Raw genomic sequence first — 19,308 nt, 5'->3', positions numbered from 1 at the left:
AAATCTAGGTGGCTGTGATATGTCAACGCCGTTACTTCCACATAGCTGCCAAATTAATTCAACTTTAACAATTAGCTATCATTTTGTGTCAGTTAAAAAAACAAATACTCAGAAATTTGGCGAAAACGGAATCTTATCTTACATCACAGAGAATTAATATGATTCTACTAATTGTTGACTGCAGTGTTTGCATTCACTAATTAAGAGAATACTTAAATGTTTCTGATTTATCTAGTCCGGACTTTTTATGGGGATATGTTAAAGACAGTGTTTACAAATATCGACCAGCTACTGTCGACAACATAAAAGAAAGGATTGTGGCTGCTTTTCGAAGTAGAATTCCTCATATGCCTCTTAGCATGAAGAGATCTTGTGAAAAGAGAATCATTTTATGCAGTGATCAGGAAAGGAAGCATTTGATTTCATCTTTTTAATTTTTGTCACATAATTATACCTTTAAATCTAGTTATAATTCTGTAATAATTAAAATATGACTTAAACGCGTATCTCTTTAATACCATTGAATATTTTACTCTACATCATTTAAGTTTTGTTAAATTTACAAAACATATATCACAGCTACCTAGATTTTATCAATTAATAAAAATCATAACGCAAATTCATAAAAATTAAAATATCTAGGAAAATGTTTGTCTAAGTCTTGTCTAGAAAATGTTTGTCGTTTGTCTTGTACAGGCAACCTTAATAGTATTTTGAAGATACAGGGTCCGGCAATATTGCGTCGGGCATCTGTAGCTCCTAGAATAAAAAGAGAGAGAATTTTGTTTAAGTGCAAACCTAAACTATGTACTAGGATGTATTTCAGGAAAATGTTTTATCTTCTATAGGGCTCAAAAAAGTGTGAGTGGACCGGGATGATTTTCTTTAAATGGAACACAGTTTACATAATTCTAAGATATGAGTAAATATATTTGGATAGTTTCAGAGATATTAATAAGTAAATAAAAAATATGTATTTTTCAGCCTTTCTTAAAAAAATTATTAAAAATACAAGAACTGTTCTGAAATCAAAACTATATTAGGTTTTTTGTTTAGATGGTCTGTACTTAACTTTGCTATAAATATGGTAATCTTAAATCATAGGGATGTCAAAATTTTACGCCAAATTTTCTAAAATATAAAATAATTTTTCTTGGTTTTTTTAAATGGAACACCCTGTATATTATTTGTTTAATAGATAGAGAATTAAACAATATTTTTTTTCTATTTAAAATATATAAAAAAATTTAACGGTTTCGCAGATATTTGCGGTTTGATATTTCATATGGCATTTTCCATAGTAAATTTTTATGAAAGCAAAGTTAGTAATGATTTTTCTCTCGTATTTTACCGTTGAGAGAGCCATATGAAATAATACTGCGTGTATCTACTAAACTAAACCATTAAAAATTTTGAAATACTTTAAATACAAGAATTGTTCATTTTTTAATTCTCCATCTAATAAAAAAATAATATACAGGGTGTTCCATTTAAAAAAAAAATCTAAGAAAAATTATTTTATAATTTAGAAAGTTTGGCGTAGAATTTTGAACATCCTGTATGATTTAAGATTACGATATTTATAGGAAAGTTAAGTAAATACCTAATATAGTTTTGATATCAGGAATCAGGACAGTTCTTGTATTTCTAATATAATTTTTTTAAGGAAGGCAGAAAAATATATATTTTTTATTTATTTATTAATATTTCTGAAATTATTGAAATATATTTACTCATATTTTAGGATTTTGTAAAGTGATTTGAAAGGAAGCCAAAAATGCAAGAATATACAGGGTGTTCCATTTAAAAAAAATCATGCCTATCCACTCACACTTTTTTGACCCACCCTGTAAAAGTAAAAATATTTTCCTGAAATACATCCTAGTACATACTTTACGTTAGCACTTAAACAAAATTCCCAAGTTTTTTATTCTAGGAGCTACAGATGCCCGACGCACTATTGCCGGACCCTGTTTGAATTCTCCATTGAATATCGGAATAATCTACTGGGTGTTCCATTTAAAATAAAGGATTAACTTGTTTTTAAAAGTGACCAATGTTTCCGACTTTTCGAAGTTTTAAAAACTTTTAATTCTGAATTTTAGTTAGCTAATAGAGTCAAGCTTCTAGAGGCTACTGATGGCAAAATATAACATCAATTCACAATTCACCACAATACACCAAAAAACTCTACTTTTGCTCTTGATGCGCATTTCGCTAACAATGTTAGCATCATCTGCAAATGATTTAAAACTGATCTACTACTAACTGCTCTCTTACTGAGTACCTACGCCACTGATAACTAACTCTCCAGTCCACACTAAGTTTGTAGCCCTAATGAGTTTTAATATTTTCTTTTTTTTTTAGAGATTCTTTTGTTACTTTGAATGTTAAAATTAAATGTCTCACATCTAACTATTAAATTTGTGTCCACAAATGAAATATATCATTGGAGGTTTTGATACACCCTATATACTTTTTTATTGAATACTCGTATTAATCTTGCACCTTGCGATCAAAAATTTAATCTAACCCGAAAACGATATTCGTCGATCCAGCCACATGGTACCTTCGCGGGATTATACCATAAAATATTCCTTAAGGTTTTTTTTGTGAAAGGGAAAAAACTCTGATCTATCAGGTAGATGGCAGCTGTTCTATTGTGCTTAATGCCGCAGATGGGGGAGGCAGACTAACTAACTATTCAAATAAAGAAGAAAAACATCTGGTTCTTACGGCCAACAACGTATAAGATAATTAGATGTGATAGCGCAAGTGTGTTCAATAAATTAAAATAAATCGCATGGAAGCTTTGAATAAATTGTCAGTTTTATTTTCATTTTGTTGGTGGGATAGCCAAATAAAAAGAAAATAAATAGCCACAATCAAAAATAACCTCTGTGTAGAAGAAAGTCGCTAAGAAAGTCTTCAAGGTTGCAAATTGCAAATTACAATTTAATTGGTCAATTAGCATTACTTCAGCTTTGTTCCAACGCGTCGAAAACGCGCTCATCACTACTCATAAGCGTAATGTTATTACGCTTATGAATAGTGACCAGCGAGTCTTAGTCATGGTCTTGGTCTTGCACAAAGCATGCAAGATTCTTGCGGTCTTGCATTTTTTCACATTTATATGATTTATTATATGAGAAATTACTTATTTGTTTATAGTTTAATGACGTTCATAGTATGATTTTTCGGGATCCGGGAAAACTTACCTAAATCAAGGATTTTCCCGAAAATCTCGGACGTCTGGCAACCCTATCTAATTCAACCCTATCTAAGTTCTATCAAATATCGATAAAACTATTAAAAATAAAGGGTATGTGTAAATATTTTTGAAATAAGTGGAAGATAAGCTATCTAATATGGATCTGATATACAAGGTATATCATTAAAAAATTGGTTATACCAATATCTTTGACATATGATAGTGAATGACATTTTTTCTGGTAACAATAATACTTGACTAAAGCCCCTATAATCTGTTTCTTCAACGAATGCTCTATTTCAAAAATTAAAAAAGTTTTAGTCTGTTAAACGTAGGACAAAATAAAATGCTAGCATTATACATAGACCAAAGAATATTTTGGTTATATAGGGAGAACCAAAATTACCACATTAATTTTAATTTCCTAAAAAAAGTATACCAAAAACTTGAAATTTGGTGAGTGGATGTCACTAATCAAATCGCATATTAAAGTAGAATGATTATTTGGGTACGTCATACAAGTATAGAATAATAATCTATGATACAATTATACAGGTTATTCAGACCGCTGCAGCACTTGCAATGTTTAGTATATTTTTTATTCTTCGACAATTTTTGTAATAAGAAATGTATACTGTATACTCGTAATAGTTAATTAAGAAACTCTTCTTTTTTCTTTCTATGCATAGTGTTTATTTGTATACGTTTTTTTCTTTTTTATTACTAAATGTTTTTCTACCTACTGTGATTTCATTTTTATTCAATCATACTGTATAATTCACAAATTAATTAAATTATTGTACAAAATGTTTAGTATTTGTAACAATAGCTATTTCAAGAACTTATAGAAGTAGATTGTTTTATTTTTGTAATTATTAAAATGTGATTATAGAACAAATAAGTCATGCGATATTAAAATAATAATACTTGAGTAAGCCCTAGTATTGGTTTGATTGCGATTTTTTTAATTGATATTTATTTAAAATATATTATTAAAATTGATATTTCCGTAACAGAATCAAATTGTGTTTAAATTTTGGAAAAAAACTTTGAAATTTGGAGCAGTAATATTTTATTTTTTATATATTATCACTGGTATACTGAATATGGAGTTCGAAGAAAACATTTGTATATACAGGGTGTCCCAGAAATAAGTGCAAATATTTTAAGGCGTTGTAGATCTGGTCAAAAGAAACATTTTTTCTCTTTACCGTTTTTCAAGTAAGTCCAAAATAACCGAGTTATTTTACTTTGAAAATTTCCAAAAAAGCTTTGCTAAAATTTTGAGAACCACTGAATCTTTTCTGGATTTGTTTCTGTTGTCATATTATCAAGAAATTATGCTTTTTAGCTCAAAATTAAAAAAATTTCCAAATTTTTTTCAAAAAATTCCAAATTTTAATATTTTTTTGCAAAACATACCTCATGGGCGTGTTTCTGAGGCCGAAATATACTATTAGTTAAAATATTTGCACTTATTTTTGGGACACTCTGTATAATACACTCCTCGAAAAAATTATCGCACCACTATGTTTTTCAATTATTTGTTTGTTGACCTATATAATAAAATATGATCTCTGTAGAAAATACCGTATGATCGAAAAAAAAACGGCGTCCAGTTGGCTGGGAAATGACGGTCGATGACATTTCCCATATAATTTTGCATATAAAATGACAGCGATCTTCACTTCATAGCCATCGTTGACGCCGTTTTTTCTCGATCAGACGGTATATGGCAGAGACAAAAAAATCTAAATTGATTGTTTTACACTCGATTTTTTTTTATTTCTTGCCTTTTTGAACGTATTGTACAACTGTTTATTTCTAGCTCTTTGAACAACACTGCCATTGACAACATTATTTTATCGCATTCATTTTCCAGTTCCAGTGTGTACAGGGTGTCCCACTAAGAATAGCTCTCGGCTGTATCTCGAAAAGTATTAGCCGTAGGCCTTACGGAAAAAAAATATTTATCATTAAAGGGGCCATGAGAAATTGCTGGAAATTATTAAGATATTAATAACAGTGAACAAGAAACGATGATTCAGTGAAGTCATGGTAGCAGCGTTTTTATCTTTTAATTGCTTTTTCAAAATGCCTTTATTATTTGAAGTACTTGAAGTTGTTTTCATTTTGAAAAAGCAATCAAAAGATAAAAGTCTATCAAAATGTTGATCTAATAACAATTTGACGTATATACTATTACGTCAAAAGCAACTCTTTTCCAATGCCTACCATGACTTCACTGAATCATCGTTTCTTGTTCACTGTTATTAATATCTTAATTATTAGATATTAATACATCTGGTATTATGATATTCTGGTATTATGATATTCTGGTATTTCGTCGATTTTAAAATAAACTAACTGTTTCTATCTTATTTTTTTGTTAGAATAGGCATAATCAAGAGGGCTACTGATACCGTGTTGTAAAAATAAGGTAATAAAGGTCTTATTTTTTAGTATTTATTATAATTTTGCTAATATCTTCGGTTTGAAAGAAGATATCAAGATGCGGTTTTCGCTGACTTTTTAAGCTTTTACTACTCTTTACTATCAGCTAAAATAACATATACTATCGTATTAATTTTTTTTGAAAAAAACGCGCTATGTTTGTTAAATTGTAAGAAAGCTCCACCTAGCGTCTACTTTCAAAACCTTATTATTATTATTTTTATGTTATAATATAGAGTAAGAAACGCTCTTTTAAACGAACCCTCCTTGATTGGATTCTGATCATCCAGTCCGGAGTTATTAACATTTAAATAAAGATAGATCTAACCTTCCCCCACCACTTTATTTTAGCAAATAGGGGAAAATGGTTCTAACAAAAAAAAATCCAAAATTTACTGTAGATTATGAAGCTATTATTTAGTAGCCATTATCTAGGTAAAATTCTATAAAAAATATATTTTCTTATTTTCCATAGCAGTTGCGCCCCCTAGCGGCCGTTTTATAAACTTGAAAATTATTTCCAGCAATTTCTCATAGCCCGTTTAGTTATAAATATTTTTTTCCGTAAGCCCTACGGCTAATACTTTTCGAGATACAGCCGAGGGCTATTCTTAGTGGGACACCCTGTACACTATCGTTTTTATTTAATTACAATATACGGTATGATCGAAAATAAAAAACGTCAAAGAGGGCTAGTGAATGACAGTCGATGATAATTTTGCCGAGGCTCTATAGACGTCAATTACTAAAAATTAACACATAAAGGTTGTTAAAAATTAAACCTAATTATAGAGAGATTAAAAAAGGATAGAACGTTTCCAGACACGCAAATCTATTTCCAAAAAATATTTATTCTGGAATTTTAAACTACACCATTTAAAATTCTTTTTTACTCACAATAAAAATAAAATGCTGTTGAAAAGGACTTCATCTGGCCAACATTCTCAACAATTGACATTTCCAGCCATCTTTGACGCCGTTTTTTTTTTATCGTATTGTATTATTGCATATTCGATATTAGAGAAACATGAAAAAACAAAAGACGCGCATAACGAATGACGCAAATTTTCGATGCTAAAGAACAAATTTGCGACCAAAATTTTTGTGACAATTTTTTTGGGACTATCTATTAATTCAACACGAACGCTAAATTGATCAATGAATACTGACGACCCAGCTTACCATAGGTATTTACACTCACACACACACACACACCAATTGCTAACGCTTTGTAGGGTAAGGACACCTCGAAAAAAAGACTACTATATTTATGATCAACCTTGCTTATTTAAAAAAAAGGAATCACCTGAATTTTTTCGCTCATATTCTGTTAACTCCTGTATAAAAAAACTAGAGTTATAACCACAGATGCACCCGTATAGTTATTATCCGTTAGTAACTACCATATCGAATTTGAGTAATTATGGAAATGAATATCTTAATGACATTCAAGATTGTCATCATATTTCATGATACTCCGCTACTTAATCGGCATTAATATTTCAAGGAATTCAACTTCAATTGAAATACGAACTGTTAACTTATCCATCACTGTATTATTGCAGTTTTTTTTTCACTTTTATAGCATACGACACTAAAAATGTTATTTCTTGGAAAAAGTCTTAACTGACATCTGTTACAGATCTGTAAAATTCTCAAGCTTAAAATGCAATAATATCCCTATTCATTATATTTAATTTGTTGTGCGTTTTTATCGAGGTTTTTATATAATATGTAATTCAACACCTATTTTCAACTCATCAGGTGTTTAATTTTAATCCCCCGTTGATGATGTTTTTTCTAAAAATTAAGGAGCCGTCCTGTACCAGAAACACTGCGACCTGTAAGACCTATTGTGTTTGTCCCGTTTCTACGTCTGCACCCAATCTCCGATCTCTGTACCCTGCACCCACTTATGCAGGTCCTTGATAGGATGAGAGCATAGCTGTTGGGGTTCTAGCCCTGGTTTTCCAAATAGAAAGTGTCGCTTGCGATCCAGAGTCTCGCAGTGACATATTATGTGCTCCGCTGTTTTAGGATATTTATCGCAGAGTCTACATCAGGCAAAGATTTTTTTTCATACAGGTTGAGCTTGTTCAGGTAACACTTGACCGCCATATGTCCTGTCAAGAGAGCTGTTGTAATCCGCACTTTATTCCTACTATGCACTAGCAGTTCCTTTGTGGTTTTAGAATTAGGTCCTTTCTTGCTAAGGTTGTGCCTCTATCTATTTCTCCAGTGGACATTTTACTTTTCCCTGATGCAGAATTTTACTGCACTACGTGTTATACAGGGTGAGTCTCCTACGATGTTCTCTGTGGGTATCTCGGAATCTACTGGAGATAGAGAGTCGGTTAAATGGAGAAAGAATTGCAATTTTGAGGCGTCATAAATATGCGCCTTTGAGATTTTTGAAAAAGTTCATGGCTTACTAGATATTTCGAAAAAAACGAATTTCGGCTATTTTAAAAATTGTCCCTAATTCCATTATAAGCTATTTTAGACAAAAAGTTTTCAGATAAAAGTTATAGATAATCACATCCTTAATGAGATTGTGTCCTCCGTTTTTTTCTAAAGCCTGTCATTTTTGACATATGACACGAACATATGTTTTTTTAAATGGGAACCATAGTTGGCCATGACTTCCTAAAAAGCGCCATTTTTTAACCTTTTTAGCGATATAAGCTATAATATGTTTTCTTCAAAAAATTACTGAGTTATAGCCAATTCTAATCATTTTTAAACAATTTCACTTAGTTAGCCACGGAAACAAGTTCAATCGTCTTTTCTCTCATAAATGTGAAGCTGTCACATCCAAACTTTGTAAATTAAAATAAACAAAAATTGTAAATATGAATTTTTCAAATGAAGAAAAGCGTGTAGGATTTATTGGTTCAACTTTTCTTGACCATACATTTTCGAGGATACGTTGGCCGGTGAATGTTGATTAAAAATTATTATTTTTAACACAGCCATGGCACACATGGCGAAAGTGTCAAAAGTTGACATATGATACAGGGACGGATACAGGATTTTATTTTATGGGAGCCCAAATAAAAAGTAATGTAGAATATACGTTTTAGGGAGCCATTTTTAACCCAAAAAGCCTAATATTTAAAGCAATTTATAGACTCTGGGTCCAAGGCCCCTTGGGCCCATAACTATTCAGAGTGTCATTTTCTATCTAATAAAGTAAAAATATACCAAGGGTGCCATTTAAAAATCAAAAGTTGTCATTTCCGGTAAAACAGGAAGTGACCAAAAATAATTGAATACGTCAATCAATCCTAAACAGACCTGTGCCTGTATATGTGCAAAGCTTGTAAATTCAAGATATAGAGAATCAATTTTACTGAAATTAGACAACGGGATAACGTCTCTACCGAAAAAAGAGCCACTGATGAAGGATTCCTTTCTGACTTTTTTGCGCGAAACCACTCTATTGTTTTTGAAGGGATGGAATGAAGAATGTCAACAAGCCGTCAATGTAGTCAAATGTATTTTGCTATTTACCCAACCCTGGACGCACAGTGCGGCGTAAAATAAAATATCTCTTAATGAAGCGAAATGTGTCAAAGCCAGTCTCGGGGAATTGCATAAAATGTCGCCTGAATGGAACAGGTGAGCGGAAATGCGGGTATGCTAACTTTTTTCCCTTTATTACTATAATGTTAATAGCTCCGGTGGGTATTTCGTTTCGATGCTGTTGCGCAATGGGGAGTGTTATTGATATTAAATTAAATTAATATGGTACGGAAATGGACGAATAAAACGGCTTTTTACTTGATGCTGTAACTATTTCGAAAACTCGTTGCAAATAAAAAGTTTACACGTTTACACAACAAAGTCAGACTTTTTTGGTCATATAATTATTATATTGAATTAATTATTATAAGAAAAAATATTACTACACTTAGATGTATTTTAAATGACATCATTAGATTAAATTCTTCGAGGTAGTAGTTTGGTTTGGTGGACCACAAATCTTTTGTGGTCTTCTTATTATTCGTAGGTTACATTCTCCAGTCCTGTCCTTTTCAAAAAGTTTGGCAAGTTAATACATACATACCGCCATTACTCGCTGACGAGTATTTGACACGCATCAGAAGATGGTTACGCAAGGCGTTTCCTTTCATGAGCTTTTCTGTGACTGAAAAGCCCGATACGTGATGTTATCTCTTCTCCGCACTCCGGACATTCAAAAATCTCATTTATTTATTGCCTCTAATGCCTCTTTACTTTTTGGTCGTCGCTGTTAACGCAGTTTACAATTATTCTTCACCATTGCATTCTATTGTGCGCTGGTTCTTCCTACTCATTCTGCATGTTTATCCCCTTTCAGTTTTTCGTGAAAATATCCTTGTACCTTTTGAGTTATCCACCCGGTTTCCTTTTACCGTCTACAAGCTCACCGTAAAGCAGAGATTTTTGTAGGCGGTTTTCTTGCATTCTGCATACGTGACCAAGCCATCTTAAGCGGGATTTTGTAATCATGACTTCAACACTCTCGCAGCTAGCTTTTTCAAGGACCGATACGTTTGAGACATGGTGGGACCATTTGATTCTTAAGAGTTGTCTAAGATGTCTTTATTGCAACTTGTTTAATGCATTCTCGTGTCGTCGGTACGGCACCCAGGTTTTGCTTCCATACAACATGGTGGGGATTTGATCGGTACACTGCAGGTTTGGCTTTAGATGCGTATTCAGCTTACGTTGCCCTGTTAGTAGACGACAGCTTTGACTATCTTTCTGCCTCTGCTTATCGTGATTTATCATTGTTTTGAACAGAAGATGGCTAGTTTAAACTTCTTAGTACATAGATTACTTAGTTTTCTACTTACTGATGATATGAAATAGAAAATATTCGGAATGTAGCTAAATGTAATAGTTATGCTACTGCATAAGTTGATAAAATAATAATTAAAACATAGGTATAAGTTTACGGGGTAATCCTGAAAGGCTCGACCTTTGTGTAAAAAGACACGTCAAATTATGCCACAATATCGTTTGATAGAGTAGTAGGAATCAAAAAAAAATGAGAACTTTTTTGGAAATAGATTTGTGTGTAACATTGAACTTGGAAACGTTCTATCCTTTTTTCATCTTTCTATAATTAGTGTTGACAAGTTTTGTGCCAATCTAAAGATTTACTAAAGTAAATAATGCCTAGAGATTGAAAGTCGCCAAGATTATCATCGATTGTCATTCCCCAGCCGTCTTTGACGCCGGTTTTTTTTATCATACGGTATTAGATAGTCCTAAAGATAAAACATCTTCATAGGAAATGTGGAATGTTTCTATATACTTATAAATTGCATTTAGTGTCTTATTGATAGGTATATTAATTTTTAAACATAATAAAAGTGGAAATTTTAAATCGCACAATGTAGTGAAGTTGATTATTATTGTTTTCCTTTTTGTTTCAGAAATAAGTGCAATAATGAAAAGCTCAGAAGAGAGAAAGAAAACTATTACATAGATGAGTTGGCCAACCTGATCTCCGACAATTTCTCGGACATGAGCTCGCTCTCGGTCAAGCCCGATAAGTGTGCCATTCTCCAAGAAACTGTCAATCAAATTCGTAGGATAAAACAACAGGTTAGTATTGATTTGTCAAATTTCATTAAATCTTTAATTAAAATATTTTAATTGATGCTGGGTTGGAACTTGAAGGCTAAGATCTGGACTATGATTCTAAATCTTTTCTAAATCGACATTAAAATCTTATATATTCTTCGAACTGATCGAAGTATTTTACTCTAACGGTAAAGTAAGGTAGTTAAAGGTAATTTTAAGTTAAAGGAAAATCTTTAGACATTTTTTGGGTGTATTTTACAGGATTCGAAGAGTTAGTTCGAATCCTGTAAAAGAAGGCAACAAAATATTTAAGCTGTTGATGAAAGGGACTGGTCCTGGTAATGCGTTTTTGGTTCTTGGTTTTATAGAAAAAGCAAGACCAAGACTCTCTTGGTCTTCGTCTTAGTCTTGCAGTTAATAAGAAGTAGTCTTGGCCTTGGTCTTGGAGGATCCAGTTCTGGTGCTGGTCTTGCTGCCAGAGACACTTGCAAGTATTGCATTTTTAAAAATAGATGTTTACTACATGCCTTTCTACATAGAAAATATTTAAATAAATAGTACTTTTAGTAATTTAATGCAAATAAAATAAAACTTTAAAGAAAGAAATTATTAGAATATGGTGTCTGACAATTTTTATTTTTTAATTTATTACTAAAGTTTATGCAATAGTCGCGAAAACTCTATTTTTAATAAATTAAAACAATACTTTTGAACAAATAAGTAATTTCTTATACAGGGTGAGTCTTAAATGAGGAAGTCTTGCACTGGTCAGTCTTTTTGTGCGCCGTCCAAGACCAAGACTAGCGTTTGATCTGCAAAACCAAGACCAGCCTCGCTTATCAATAACTAGCGATATATCTCTAAGACTCAGCATGCAAGATTCTTGCTTTTTTTTAATTTAAATTAAAAAATTAATATTAAATACTTCAAAATTCAATATTACATGGAAAAAACTTCAGCAAATAATTCCTTAACCACAAATTAACACAGATTTATCAGTAAGACGGAGAAACTAAATAAAACAAGGCTGCATTCGCTCCCTTTAAATAGGACATTTAAAGTACATGCTTATGATGAATACAATAAAGCTATGCCACAGATTAAGTATTATTTCAATTGGGAATACATTTTTTACAAAAAGCAACAATGCATTCGAGAAAGACTAAAATCGATATCATGGGTGTCTTTGTCTGGGTTGTCAACAGTCATAGTATTTCTTGCAGATGTGTAAATATTTTTTCTTCTTAATTATTAACCTGGATATGTTAACAATTTGACACAAGTGATTTCTTTTTCATCTATCATATTCAAAAAGTAACAGTTTTCAAGTTTTAAGAGCATCTTACGACATATTATTATTTATTATATCCAGATAAGCGATTTACTACACTATAATTTATTTCAGGAAAACGCGAACCAAACTACAGCCGATCCTGTGCAACAAGGCGAAGTTTCTTCATCAAGACCAACTATCCTTTCCAATGACGTATTTGGACCATTATTATTAGAGGCATTAGAAGGATTTTTATTTGTTATTAGCTCTGATGGCAAAGTAAGTTTTACTTTTATATTACAACAAATCTTGATTAATGAGGGACCAAAATAATTTTAAATGTATACAAATGCCGTGTGAAGTGTGTTCCAAAAAGTTTCAATAGTTTTTTTCAGTAACTTTTCAAATAAGTTCTATGGGCATTTCGCACTCTAAGAAAACCTAGAAAATAAAATAGTTATTTTTTGTAAACACTGCTGTGTTAATTCAATGGAGAGCAACTTTTCAGCAGTGATTTGCTAAGAAACAAATTTACGTAACGAACAAAAAAACGCTTAACGTTTCGAGAAGTATACCAGCGCTTTCAGATGGAGCGGATCGTTTGCGACTTCGAGCAAGTACCATGAGTTTATGTGAACAATTTCACATGGGTTGCGTATGCTCCGTCCGGATGATTTCGTCCGACGGCTATCTTGAAAAAACACAACGGACGGTCCGCGCGGACACTCCGCTCCATCTGAAAGCGCTGTACTTCTTTTCGTCTTAAGAACCAAAAAAATCACAAAGAACAAAGAAAAAAACTATTTAAAATATCTGAATACAACTATTCAAGAACACTTTAGTTTTTTTCAACAGATACGTCTACAAAAACCGTTGATGTTCTTTTAAAATGACATTAGGTATATCAAGTTAAACTCAAGTTACAAAATTAACAATTACTACCTGATAACAATTGTGTAATGAGGTAAAATCAAAAAGCCTTAGACTTTCTGTATATGATTATTTTTTATTTATTATAAATTTTATTAAAATATATTTATATAATACGTATTTCTAAAATAATGTGCCTGTGCCCCTGTCTGTTTCTCCAGTGGGCATTGTGGTTTTCCTTGATCCAGAGTTTTAGTGCACTACGGGCCATACATTTGGTATCATCGGTATTACCTATATTACAAATGTTTGGGTTCCTAAGTTCTTAGTCTAATATTCATTTTTTAAAAGAGTCGCATAATAAGCAATGAATCAACTCGAACGATTCTTTGAACGAACGAACCGTAGGAACAAACGGATCACAGTGTGATCCGATTCAATTCCTACGACTCGTTTACGACTCGTTCGTTCATATTTTATGTATCTGTAGTGGCTATGATTCATTTGAATGAACTGTATTCTGGGCATTAGTCCGATTCAATACTTTCGATTCATTTCTGCGATTCGTTCAAATATTCAAATTATTTTATACATGCGCCGTGCTCGTTCAATCTTTGCTAACGACTCGTTCAATCTTTACATTTGGATCTCACAACTTTTGTAGCGGAAGAATTTCATTGCGAGACTCGACATTTTCTTACATTTTTTGTTTTTGACGGGCTCTCGATTTTTGTCGTAGTCGGCTCATTGATTATTAACTACCTTTTTTATGTTTTTCCAGGTCGAGTATGTTACGGAAAATGTGTCCAACTACATCAAGTACTCCAAGGACGAGGTCACGGGAAAGAGCATTTACAATTTCATCCACCACGGGGACCACAACCATTTTCATACTAACTTACTGCCGATGACAGTCGAGTGGAACGACCAACCAGCAGCCACTCGATCCAAATCTATCGACATTCGATTTCTGGTCAAACAGCACGAAGATTTGGACGAAACAGTTGAGGAGAAAACACAACGAGTATGTTCCAATTATTATATTAAAAACATCAGAAAACGACTTTACCTTCTTTAGCGGCTCAAACGCACTGACGACCAGGGTACCTATTCTTGACCACTCGCATCTCCGAAAAAGTCATATAACAATACATGTAAATGCACATACGCAAATTGCGAACGATGTCAACAATAGCACTGAGTCGCAGCGACCAGCCAACGGCCAGGACGATAGTGCGGGTTGTACCATTTAATTTAATGGTATTACTGGTCGTCAGTACGTTTGACCTCTAAACGTTACCCCGTATACAGGGTTCTGCAACAATGCGTCGGGAATCTGTAGGTTCTATAACCAAAAGTTGTTAAAGAACTTAGAAGAGGATTATATGTAAAGTAATCAGAAAGAAAGCCAAAAAATGCAATAATATACATACATGGTATTCCATTTAAAAAAATCATCCCAATCCACTCACACTTCTTTGAGCCACCCTGTAGAAGTTAAAATATTTTCCCGAAATACATCCTAGTACATACTTTCGGTTTGCACTTAAGTATAAAAAATACTTAAATCAAAATATAAACAATAATATACAGAACAAAGAATGACAACTATCAAATCGATTGGTCTAGCCGGGTCAGCTCGTACCATATGTAAATAATGTGTTCACTAAAACAGGCGTACTAATACAATCCGCATTGTGTTATAATAATCTACTGTGGGAGCTGTCTAAGTCTAATGAATGTTGGCGATAATCCCAGCAAAAATTTTTTTAGTGTTATAATAACCGTAGCTAAATATCTATTTTATCTTTCCAGCTTTGCTCTTACGAGCTGATGCACATCTCCTCCACGCAGCTGCGCGAACAACTGTCCGTGTCCGACGAGGGCGACGCCAGCGACAACAACCCCTGCCTGCTTTGCATCGCGAGCCGGATCTCGCACCGCGACAAGGCCTCTTGCTCCTTCGAACAGTTCACCACCAAGCTAGACGCAACGGGCAAGATCATCGGCGTGGACACGTCCAACGTGGCCGAACCGCTCGGCCAGGTGCTGCGCAAAGACTTCAAGGACCGCGTGCTGCGCGACTTCGTGCCCGCGCAGGACCTTCACAGACTCAATACGCATCTCAGAGAGACGCTGAACAAGGGAACGTCGATCAGTGCCGTGTACCGTATACAGGTGGCGCCCGACAATTACGTTAAGGTGCAGACTAAGTCGAAGTTTTTTAAGACGAACACGCACGCGAACAGTGATACCGATTTTATTATGGCTACGCATTCGATAATTAGGTAGGCATTTTAATAATTAATTGTATTGATAAATCATTAATTAGTATTTAAGGTTTATAAATGAGACTAATAAGGTCCATCGCGAATAGTAAAATATTAAAATTGTCAATTTCAATTTGTATGCCATTGCAATGGCTTGAACAATAAAAAGCATAAACCTAAGACCAGAACCATCGTGAGGCCGTGAGCTAACAATCTTAAGTAATCATCTATCTTTTGTATATATATATATATATATATATATATATATATATATATATATATATACATTTTTCAAAATAATAAATACACATATCACTTATATCTTGATTAAAAAAATCTAATAATCTATTTTTTAGTAAATTTGTAATTGGCAGCGAAAAACCGCACAAAGTTAGCATTTACCTCCAATATGGTTCTGCGTAAGCTCTTTAGCTCATGCGGAGAAAAGGATAGGCATATACGATAATCTTGTTCTAGAAAGAAATATGTAGAAAAATTTATGTTAAAGTCACATATAAAGAAAATTGTGCGTAATATACATATATGGCATAGCTTTATCCACGAAATGTATAAGATATGTGATTAAAAGAATAAGAAGAATAATACATTTTTCAAAAAAATATTTGATATTGTTGTGAGGTCGGAAAATTTTCAGACCAACTTTAACCTGTAACTTTACTACTAGAGATGAGCAAAACTGCGATTCTCCAGTCGCAATTGAAACTGCGATTGCGATTTTTAATCCGTTGCGACTGTAACCTGCGATTGCTATATTAATATTTACATATTGCACTAGGGATATAATTGTCAGCTTAACAATTAAAAGAAGCTAATAAAAATCAGTTGTTTAGAGTATAATTTTTTTTTAACATCTGAACAATTTGACTCGAAATACCAAAAGTGTGGTACCAAATTATTCGTAAAAAATGCTTTTTCTAAAAAAAATATGCTAATGGGCCCACCTTCGTTCCGTTTAAAAACATTGCGGTACTTGAGATACGGTACGACTTCAGATATGATTAAAAATACGATTTTGGCATATTTTAATCGCCCAGGACAAGACCAGGGGCGGATACAGAAATTTATTTTAGGGGGGGGGGGCAAATAAAAAGTTATGTATAGAATATGCTTTTTAGTGCGACATTTTTAATCCAAAAGCCTAATATTTAACCCAATTTATAGATCTTAGGGATCTCTGTATCCGCCACTGGACAAGACACTAAAAACATTAGACAATCACTTTTTTTCCAAAGATCTTTGATTAAAAATTAGTGTTTTTAACACAGCCATGGCACTCTAGTAAATTTAAAATACGATTATTTTAAGCGTAAATTTCAAAAGTTGACATATGATAGACCTTCTATTCAAAGTGTCATTTTTATCGAATAAAATAAAAAAATACCGAGGGCGAGGGTGCCATTTAAAAATCAAAAGTTGTAGTCCGTTCCGGTAAAACAGGAAGTGATCCAAACGAATTGAATACGTCAATTAATCCTAATTTATGTCATACTCACAAACCAAATCTCATTTTTTATCAGAAAAAATTAAAAAGTTATGCGAACCACTCTTGAGAAACACCCGGTAAAATGATCTTGGTCCTAGAAAAATAATGCCTTCTGTATAAATAGATAAAATCAGAGTAACAATTCAATTGCAGTTTACTATAAAATGCTTCAATGGACCACAAAATTACATTCGCAACAAAATCGCAAATCGCAACGCCTAAAAATTCTCTCCCACAGATAGAAGGTTATCACGGGCCTAGTTTACAAAATCACAATCGCAGCGAAATCGCAAATCGCAACACGCAACTAAATAATATTGGTTACCTAAATTGAAACTCGCAAATAGAAGAAATCGCAGTTGCAGTTCCCAATCTATTTTCAATTTTAAAATCGCTGCGATTGAATTGCAGTTTGAGATTTGTTGCTCATCTCTATTTACTACAATTGTTTAAACGAATTTCTATTTGGCGCAGTGACGACGCTCTGGGTCCGGGCGACCCCGGCGGAGGGAACATCGGCGGGCCCCTGATGACCAGCGTGGTGAACGGGGCCGGCCCCGTGGTGACCCGCAACGGACCCTCTTCGGCCGGCAGCGGCAGCGACCCCACGCCGCCCTCTTCTTCGGGGGCGCTGATGCAGGCCACCGCCGCCGACTACACACCCCAGTACCTGGAGCCTGACGACTTCAACAATTTCGACTTTCCCTCGTCCACGTGGACCGATCTCGGGACGGGATGGAGCGAGGCCACCAGGTCGGAGTCGAGGCAGAGCGTCACTCCGGTCTCTACACCGACGCCGAGGTAAGATTTTTCTATAAAAGCTGAGTTCGGAATGGTTGAAACATGCACACCATTGCATTTGATAATGCATCGGTGTTAGTTTGGTGTACACTTCTATTGCGTTTGCTAAGGAGTTTGTATGGTATTAACACCATAACACCATATGCTCGGTAAAAAAAAAGACGGCGCAGCGTTAGATTAGGTTAGGTTACTGTTACTGGGGTTTGGGATCCGGTTTGATCCCTCACTCGGAGGGGCCCATTGCGATACCCCTTGTATTATTGTATACCAAATCTTCCTTTCATTCTATCTCTGCGTTAGAGCACTTCCACCTCTTTGCAAAATTCCCTAAGTCGCTGATGTTGGCCTTTCAAAAAACCGTCGGTTTTGCAGCGCCGGACAGTGGCACAGCAAGTGCTCCATGGTTTCGTTTCTTCCTCTCTGCATTCTGCTATTCACGAGGTTTACCCACGTGGAGCAGTTTCCAGTGACGACACCTACAAGCGTACTGGGTTCTTTTTGTGCTCTAGTAGTTATTTTGTCTTTTTTTCTATCTACAACTAGCCACAGTCTTCGAATTATATACTTCTACTTTCTTAAGCACGAGTCAAGGACTACGTGCTTGCGTGGCCTTAGCTACAGAGGCTACATCATCCATGGACCGTAATACTTTTCTTTTTTTCAAAATCTGTTTTCAACATTGTCCGTCTTCATCAAGTTCGAGTTTTTCACCCTTCCGGGCTGGCAATATCCGTTTGCATAAGGCCTCTAAACCTCCGTGACAACGTGAAACCTGAAAATACTAAAGAAATCCAATTCACATTTTTTCAATTCACAATCCATTCCATTTTTTAAGTATACCCTATCTGTGTATGGTAGAGTTGGCTAAAACGTAAATTCAAATGTACGGGGTGTCCCATTTTCGTGTGTTTTACAGGGTTTCTCGTTTAAGAGTAGAGATACAAAGATGCGGTTTTCACATAACTCTGCTATTTTTTATGAAACTAAGGATGCTACACACAGATTTGTTCTAGTCCTCTTCATTTTTGAAATTCAGGGCAAAATTGAAATTATTTTATTTTTGATTCCCTTCGTGTCCCTATTCTCGGTTGTCTTCTAACTTTATCGAAAGGATGAAAACTGACTCCTATAAGGTTTTTCACGAGGTTTTTCACGTAGAATACAATGTTTGTGTGCGTAACTAGTTTTTCGCTGGGAGATGACACAAACTCTTTATATTCATTTTTGAAAGAAATGAATATAAAGAGATAGAAATAGAAGAACAGGCGGGTTTTAGAGCGGGAAGGTCTACTGTGGATCATCTGTTTACTATAACACAGGTCTTAGAGAAAAAAACCGCAAAAGATCA

The 19,308-nt window shown here is 34.0% G+C and overlaps 1 protein-coding gene across 9 annotated transcripts in view; it reads left to right on the top strand.

Moving 5' to 3' along the window:
- LOC115889476 (nuclear receptor coactivator 2) overlaps window positions 1-19,308 on the top strand; it is a 311,795-nt gene that overhangs the window by 159,941 nt on the left and 132,546 nt on the right. For all 9 annotated transcript variants that reach the window (XM_030909476.1, XM_030909482.1, XM_030909480.1 and 6 more), the window contains 5 exons: window positions 11,092-11,263; window positions 12,648-12,794; window positions 14,167-14,409; window positions 15,201-15,673; window positions 17,634-17,960. In XM_030909476.1, coding sequence (XP_030765336.1) covers window positions 11,092-11,263; window positions 12,648-12,794; window positions 14,167-14,409; window positions 15,201-15,673; window positions 17,634-17,960 — 1,362 coding nt within the window. The remainder of the gene's footprint in view (window positions 1-11,091; window positions 11,264-12,647; window positions 12,795-14,166; window positions 14,410-15,200; window positions 15,674-17,633; window positions 17,961-19,308) is intronic.

This window comes from Sitophilus oryzae, unplaced genomic scaffold, assembly GCF_002938485.1.
Source record: "Sitophilus oryzae breed Bouriz unplaced genomic scaffold, Soryzae_2.0 scaffold_815_pilon_pilon, whole genome shotgun sequence".
NCBI lineage: Eukaryota > Metazoa > Arthropoda > Insecta > Coleoptera > Curculionidae > Sitophilus > Sitophilus oryzae.
Note: the sequence above shows the minus strand (reverse complement) of the source record. Positions and strands in the feature narration are given on the sequence as shown.